Source organism: Vicugna pacos, chromosome 12 (assembly GCF_048564905.1).
Source record: "Vicugna pacos chromosome 12, VicPac4, whole genome shotgun sequence".
Lineage (NCBI taxonomy): Eukaryota > Metazoa > Chordata > Mammalia > Artiodactyla > Camelidae > Vicugna > Vicugna pacos.
Window position 1 is genome coordinate 393,991 of NC_132998.1, and position 8,531 is coordinate 402,521.

Below are 8,531 nucleotides of genomic sequence, written 5' to 3' on the forward strand. Positions count from 1 at the left end.
ACAGCTGTACTGCAGCAGTTCTTGTTTTCGGCACAAGGATGCAGCCAACTACTGGTAGCTCCAAAGGAATAAATAGGAAATATAGATAGTCAACCTCACATTCTTCCTATCCTCTGTTTGGTAAATGCTCCTTGAAGCCAGAGGTCACGGGAATCTGTGAAATTAATAAGGGAAAGTCTCATGGGGCAAAGAAAACATATGGAAAAGGATTGAAAGTAGATCTGGATAGGCATAGAGAAAGTAACCAAAATATTCTGGAAGATCAAGTCATTTGTCCACTTTAGGGCTGTGGCATATTTGGCCAACCTCAATCGTTAAGACTTATTGGCAGGATTATGATAGGGCGTGGTTCCACCCAACTGCGCTTAGAATATCAAAATATGTTGTGTGTGCCTGAGGTAGTGGTGCTGGGTCTCCTTGTTTTTCTTTTTAGATTCAGAATATAGCTTCCTTATGGTAGAGTAATGTTAATTTGTTCTAAACACATTTCTCATAAATCAGGCACTAATTTTTATTTTGTGTTATATTTGTTTTCCATCATTTAAAAAATTTGTAGTTATTGTGTAGTTTTTGTTAAGTTGGACAGAAAGTAATTAATATATTTCCTACAAACATGTAGTTGTATTTTCTGATAAGGGGTGTTGGCTTAATAGAGGTTCATTTATAAGAAGAGTAAAGAATAAACGGATATTGGACTAAAGTCTAAATGATGTTTTGAGGAAGTTAATCTGAATTAGAGCACAGATGAGGAAGAGAATAATTTTGTAGCTTAAAGAATTTATATTTAGGAACTTCTGATCTTTTGAAAACTTTCTGGACTCCTAGATTTCAATATTCTTATTTCTTTGAGGATAATGCAATTCTTTTGAATGAGTCACTAAAGGCTTGTCTCACTTGTTTGTTTCTCAGAGTGTAAATGAATGGGTTCAACATGGGAGCGATGGATGTCATTAGCACTGCCACACCCTTATTGATAGTCACTGATTCCTTTGCTGAAGGTTTGACATAGACAAAGATACAGCTTCCATAGGTGATGGAAACCACAATCATGTGAGAAGAACAGGTGGAAAAGGCTCTTTTTCTTTGCTGGGCAGAGGGGAATCTTAGAGTAGTCTTGATTATGTATACATAGGACAGAAAAACACACACAAGGGTCAGAATGAAGGTCAGCACAGCACAGACAATAACCAGCTGCTCTATGAGCCACGTATCTGAGCATGAAATCTTCAAGATAGGAGATGCATCACAGAAAAAATAATCAATGACATTTGAGTCACAGAATTTCAAATTTAGGAACAGAGTAAGTGGTGGTAGTATGATCAAAAAGCCAGCCATCCAACTGCAGAGGACAAGCCTCTTGCAGACTCTGTTGTTCATGATGGTCACATAATGCAGGGGTTTGCAGATGGCCACATAGCGGTCATAGGCCATGGCAGCCAGGAGAAAGAATTCTGTTACTCCAAAGATGTCAGTAAAAAACACTTGAACAACACAAATATTGTAAGTAATTGACCTGCCACCTGTTGCTATGTTGTACAAATATCTAGGGATACAAGCAGATGTAAATGAAATTTCCAGTAAGGCAAAATTTTGTAGGAAATAGTACATGGGTGTTTGAAGATGGGAATCCATGAAAGTGAGGGATATGATTACCAGATTCCCTGTTATACTTAACATGTAAGTGAGAAATAGAAACATGAAAATTGGAATCTGAAGTTGAGGGTCATCTGTCAGTCCCAACAGGATGAATGTTGTGACTGAGTGGTTTTTCATCACTGACGACTGAATTTCATTTAAAATTTAAAGATATTTTATTTGAAGAAAGTGGTATCAAAGCCAAATAGCAATAAAGAATGACTACTAGAGACAGTAAACTAATTCACATGCAGTTTCTTCTACAAAGTAATAATTGATATTGCCAGTATTCTGGTGGGCTTGGCCATGCAATTGTTTATTTTATTGTTTTGGCAGTTCTGTAATAGATTTTATACATATACTAAAAATTGTTCTACCATCTCATTTTCCTCTTTGATTTCACATTTTCAATTTATACCCAAGACTGGGTTTTCTCATGTAATTTGATTTGACCCACAATGTATTTTGATTCAACAAACTTACTTGTTCTTACTGCCAAGATTTCTTCTCTATTTCAAAGGTGAATAAGTATAATCATTTGTTTCATATCTTTTCTTGAAGATTTGGTTATGATAAAATTTAAATATGTAACAACTAATCTGGGCTGTATACACAGGCTTTGTTGATCCATCTATGACTTTAAATATTTTGCCCCTAAGACCAAACGTGTTATATTGTTTTGTTTCGTGCCTTAACGTGTAACTTCCACATGATTGGATGACTCCTGTGACTCTCCTTTGTTTCTCAGCTGTGTGCAATTTATAGTCAGTGTACACTGGATATACAATTCAGAGAGTATTTTAATGCACAATTTATTTGCTACAGGTGAAGAAATGTTTGGCCCGATGATATACAACTGGTGAAAAATCACATACTTCTCTTAATCTTTCAGTCTGTTAAGAAAGTGTATGAAAAACATTCTAACATACTTTGTTATCACTATCACTAAGTTTGAAATCAAATTTATTACTAAATAAACTCTCCATGCATCTGTCTTTGATCTCTTCATAAGTCCTAGCTGAAGCAGCAGCACTGCGGTGATTAAGACCAGAGCTTCTGTAGAAAGATCTTCATCATTTAATTCCTGGCTTTCCAGCCTCTTGTCAGTACGAATTTGGGCAAGTGTCCGGACCTCTCATGCCTTCAGTTTAATGTATAAAATGGGGATAACAATAATATCTGTCATGTACAGTTAAAATGATTAGAAGAAATAATACATTTATAATAAAATTCAGTGCATGGTATGTGCTTCGTAAGTGTCAGCTGTTACTTTTCTGAACTTCTACAGATAATTTATGTGATGTGAACTAAACCCCGTAAAACCCAAAGTGGGACTTTTGCTCTGTGTAACGCATATCTTCATTCTGTTCCATATTCTATGTAACTAGAAGAATAGATTCTATGTACTGAGAATTTACCATGTGATAGGTATTGTAGGTAAGCACTTCACAACAGTTACCTGTCTGAAAAAAATCTCCCCTCTTATCTCTTTCCTTCCACACTGATCTTTATTTCCTAGTCTCTCAAACTACCTGAACACAACCACTCATTTGTTTTCACTTTGAGCATGACTTCTACTGAAGTCTTGCAAAACTTTTGTCTATATTAACTGGATCTTACCTGTTCTTCTACAACAAATAATTGTTACTTCCATCTTTGCATGTCATCTGAAAAAGTAAGTAAATTTGCTGAAATTGGGGGCTTTTTTTTTTTAACTGGGATAGCTACCAAAATGAACACAATCCTAGACCTATAGTCAATAGCTATTCACAACCTATTCATCTTAAAATATATTTTTACATCTCTATAACATAAGTGCACTTATTTTCCTTCTATTTAATTTCAATCCATTATATTTGTATAACTGCAGTTTTTTAAATTTCACCTGTACTGAAATAGCTTTATGAATGCACTGGAGTTTTAAATCAATTTTCAACACACTTTTTATGTATCTTTGTTTTCTACAATTGATAAAATATCTGCAAAAGGCATCATTTTATAAATATTATTTCATGATTTCATAATTCCTGGAACTTTTGCATACCTGTACCAAGGTATTTTCTGTAAATGCTGTATCACTTTTTCCTTCAACTCACTGTGTGACTGTATAATTGTATCCACACTGAAATTACTACAAAGTATCATATTTTTTTTCTAAGATTATTGACATTTTTATTTGATACAGGTTTGATGTCATTGGGTCTTAACTCACAGAATTTACACCATGGAATATTCATTTGTTCAGTCTACACTTAAGGCTTTCATTCTTGTCTTCTGCAGATAAATATTTTCCCCCTAAAATTTCCATTTATATTTCTTCAATGCATACTTTCATATTTTTAAAATCAGAGTTTCAGAACTTTCTAATTCTTGATTTAGCTTAATAGTTGTTCTATAGTTCTTCCTCAGCCATCACACTAATGTTTTACTAACATACTCAAATAGTTTTTAGTTTTGAACTAGTATCTCCAGGATTTGAGTGTCTCATATAAATAAATACAAAGCAGTTTTTCAATTTCCTAGCAAAACTCAGTTAGTTTGTTGTATGTTTGACTATCATTTGTTCCCTTAAAAATTCATTTTCTCCAGAGATTAGGGCCGGATCATCTCTTACTGTATGACTAGTTACTACAGGTAAACCCAAAGGTTTACTGTAACTATCGTTGGAAAGGAGAGATGACAACAGTTTTTGAAGAATTCTGACATTCCTAGGAACTGTAGGGACACCAAAATAACTACAGTAATTTTAATTAAAGGGAAGGATACTCTTTTCATTTTTTTCCTAACCTCCTTAATTCATTTCTGATCAACCGAGTGACTCCTAGAGCTTTACATGATAACATGTTCTTTCCTTCACCCTCTAGGTAGTAGCCCTTATTCCCAAACTTTCTTTAATTACTGCATTCATTAATGATGATAGTTTTTAAGAGGCAGAGTTTAAGAAAATATTTTATACCTTTAAAAGACTTTCATGTTTTAAAAAGTGCAAGGATAACTAATTTTGTCAGTATTATTATATAAATTGTCATATTGGGTGATTTTAATGTAGATACAAATTTTTTTCTTTTTAAAAAGGAAACTGAGGGTGTGGCAGAGATAACTTCTCACTGCATATAAATTCATATTATCTTTATGTAAGCTATGAAAATCAGCATTCAAAAAATACAACGTAGAAAGATTCATGATTCTTTATATAATAGTTCAAATACTAATTACATCTGATTTTTGTGAATCACGTCAAATCTGCTCAGAGAAAATTGTCAAATAGATTTACTAGAAATGAAAGTAAATGATGTGGTCACTCTGCTTACTTTTCTGAGAGTTAATAATAGCTTCAGCTAATTCTTTAACAGCAAGAGTCCTAAAGGTTAATTTGATAAAGAAGTTCTATTAGAAAAGGTTTGTGTGGGATTTACTTCCCTCTCAGCTTTTAAGGCTCCACTTACCCTGACTGGTGCTCTGGGAGGGCCAAGAACTCTTGAGTTTTTCATCTCCAACACCTGAGAAGATTTTCAAACCAAGAACTTTGGTCCCCTCTATACCTAGGAAATATTTTCTAGCTCTCTCGATTGAAATTAAAATACTGTTCAACTATTTCCCCTTCTTGCTTTGAAATCATTGATATTATGGCTTCTCTGGATAGGGTAAGAGGCTTTTTACACTATTAAGATTTTTATTTGCTGAACCTCAAACTAAATCATAAGCATCTGAGTCCTTGGTGACCCAGATACAAATGCCACTAATGAGGCTCCTTTGTAATGAACTTGGGCAAAAATCCTGAAAGATGCAGCAGTGGGGGCAGCGTCCTGAGGGACACAAAGATGCAACAAAATAGCAACAGGCACTGGTCAAGAGAAAATATTAAAAAACCAAATGGTCAAGAAGTAGTCTCCTTTTCCTGCATTTCTTCCTTACCATCTACAGAAGCTAAAAGATCACAACCCTGTCCCACATGCTACTTTTTATCAATCATTAAATAAGATAACATAATAGAAAAATATTAGAAAACTCAAAGCAAGTGATAATATTTTGTAATTTTTGTAATATTCTAAATAAATATATGAATACAAATATTTAAAAAACAAAAATACTATTTTCATCTCCCTCTTTCAGCACTTCTTAAGATGTGGTCATACATGGGTTCATGTAAAGATGGTTTTCTTTTAATTCAAACGAAGGTTCATTTTCTTTTCACAATAAATGTAATTGTGGATGCTATCTTGTGTAATTTTTACATCAAGATGTTTATATTTATCATTGTACTAGGTAGCCCAGAAAGGGCAATAAAGAAATGATAAATAATAGTCTTCCATTATTTGCATATTATTTGCTTATGTATTTACACATTTAAAAGACACTGCAAGTGAATCATTAGACTTATTAAACTTAATAATTAGCAATTACTAAATTTGGAAAAGTTGCTAGACAAAAGTCAACATACAAAAACAATTACATCTCTACACACTAGCCACAATTAGAAAATAAAAGTTAAGAATACATGTAAAAAACATGTTATCAAACACCTGGGAATGAATCTACCAAAACATCCAGTAAAATGTCTATCAATATTGTGCAAGGCCACTTTATACTTAAAACTTTGAAATATGTTTGAAAGTTAAAGAGACACCAATAAAGTCTATTAGAAAAGGTTTGTGTGGGTTGAGGTGTATGTTTTAATGGATTGGAACTCTCAATGTTGTAAAGACATTAATTTTACCCAAATTGGCCTATATGTCCAAAGCAATCTTAAAATCACTGAAGAGAATTTTTTTTACATGCTTTCTGAAACTGCCAAAATTTTTAAGGTTTTATGAAAAACAAAGGGCCAAAAAGAGCCAAGGCAACCTCAAGGAAGCAGAAGAAAGTTGTTTGAATTACAGTATTTAATATAAGAGCTTATTTCAAAGCTACTATAAGGAAAATAGTGTAGTACTGATTCAAAGATAAGCATATCAATGGAATTAAATGATGAAATCTGAAAAAGATTCATTTATGAAACAGTTGATTGTGATAGGGTTGCTACTGAATGCAAGGAGAAAAGGTGAATGGTCAAATCTTTCCAATAAATAATGCTGAGTTACATGGATGTTCACATGAAAAAAATTGAATGTTCTTCCTTATCTCAAACCACAGATAAAAGTTAATTTCAGATGGGTAATTAACCTTAATTTGTAAGATATGTGAGTGAAATTTGTTTGGCTGCACCATGCAGGCATACAAGGGCTGTACTTACCTAGGTTGAAGAAAGAGCCTGGAGTCAGCGATGGAGACTTCAGTGGTTTAAGGGATGGATAACGGGATAGCTTACATTTTTGAGGCAAGGTCCTGGAGTGACATCCCACTATGTGCAGCAGATGGCGGGCAGGACCTGGTGATATTCTTTGCTTCCAAGGTTGAGGGGGAGGGGGAAGTTACTAGATATATGGGGAACTGATGTCAGTTTGGCTCACGGTTACCAGGAAAACTAGCAGAGGGGCGTGCCCCTCACCACCTCTTTGATAAGCTATTATGGTGCAGATGTTCTGATTTAAAGATTAGAACAATCACTAGCTGGGGAGGGGGCAAGTATGCAGGAAGGTCAGTGATTTGAGTACGGTGTAGATGAAGCAGACACTGGTCAAGTAGGGGATGTACAGAGAGCAGGAGAGCAGACATTTTGGGTGGCCTGAGCATACACTTACAGACTAGAACATTGTTACTTACCTTCATAATAATGGGTTTTATGCAAAGATTTCTGAAACAAAAAACAAAGAGCCCTATCAACAAAAGAAATGAAATGATGAATTGGACTTCACTAGACTTCACTAAAATTAAGAACTTTTGCTTTTTAAAGTCAACATAAAAAAAAATAGGAAAAGACAAGACACCTAGAGGGTTAAAAAAGCTTCAATACATGCCCCTGAAAAAGGATTGATATATAGAAGATTCACAAAACTCCAAAAATTAATTTAAAAAATAAATCTAGTTAAAAAATATAAATTATTTGGCTAGGCATTTCACAAAATAGGATGTCCAATATCCAAAAAGCACGCAAAAATGTGTTCAACATCATTAGTTCAAATATGGCTAAAATCAAGAGCTTTGACAGTGACATTTTGGCAAGAACATGGAGCAGTTATAACCTTTATCCATTGCTGATAGAATAAACTGGCACACTATTTACAAAAATTATTTGACAGCATCAACTAAGCTGAACATATGGCTACCATATAGCCTATCAATTCCATTTCTGGTTCTATATTCTAAAGATATGAGTGCATGTCTGCCGAAAAAACATGTACAAGAATATCCTTAGTAGTTTTATGAGTCATATATGGGAACCAGCCCAAATATCCATCAAGATAAAATGATTAAATCAGTTGTGCTTTATTTATATGACTGACTGTAACTTGTAAATTATAAGAATAAACTACTGCTAACATAGCACCTTGGACAACTGTCACAGACATAATGTTGAGCAAATGAAACCAGTCTCAAAAGAGTACATTCTGTGCATTTTTATTCATTAGGATAATCATGAATATACAAAACTAATCCAGCATTGTAAGTCAGCATAGCAGATGCATATAGGAGTATATTGATTTAGAGAGGCATGAAAGAGATTTCTGGGATTCTGAAAATATGCTACATCTGGATCTGTTACATGAGTATCTATAGTTATAAAAATTCACCAAGCTATGTACATTGAATTATATTCTTTCTTTACTATAAATTGTACCTTAGTGTTGAAAAAATACTTGTTTTTGGAGGTACTTACTTCAATATAATAGATGAAATAATATACATCTGTATCTATTTCAAATGATCAAGTAGGGCTTGGGAGGAATGGGCCTGCATTAGAAAGAGCTTCCCAAGGTCCCCGAACTCATTTCACTCCACTGCTCTTACTAACCACC

The 8,531-nt window shown here is 33.9% G+C and overlaps 1 protein-coding gene across 1 annotated transcript; it reads right to left on the bottom strand.

Moving 5' to 3' along the window:
- Nucleotides 1–837: 837 nt before the first annotated feature.
- On the bottom strand, nt 838–1,773 carry LOC140700375 (olfactory receptor 6C2-like). The gene has a single exon (XM_072973884.1). It carries the CDS (start codon nt 1,771–1,773, stop codon nt 838–840), a length of 936 nt encoding a protein of 311 aa, XP_072829985.1.
- Between the last annotated feature and the right edge of the window lie 6,758 nt (nt 1,774–8,531).

What these genes read in the sequence shown, in the direction of transcription:
- LOC140700375 (XM_072973884.1), bottom strand. Translation starts at nt 1,773, where the DNA reads ATGAAAAACCACTCAGTCACAACATTCATCCTGTTGGGACTGACAGAT.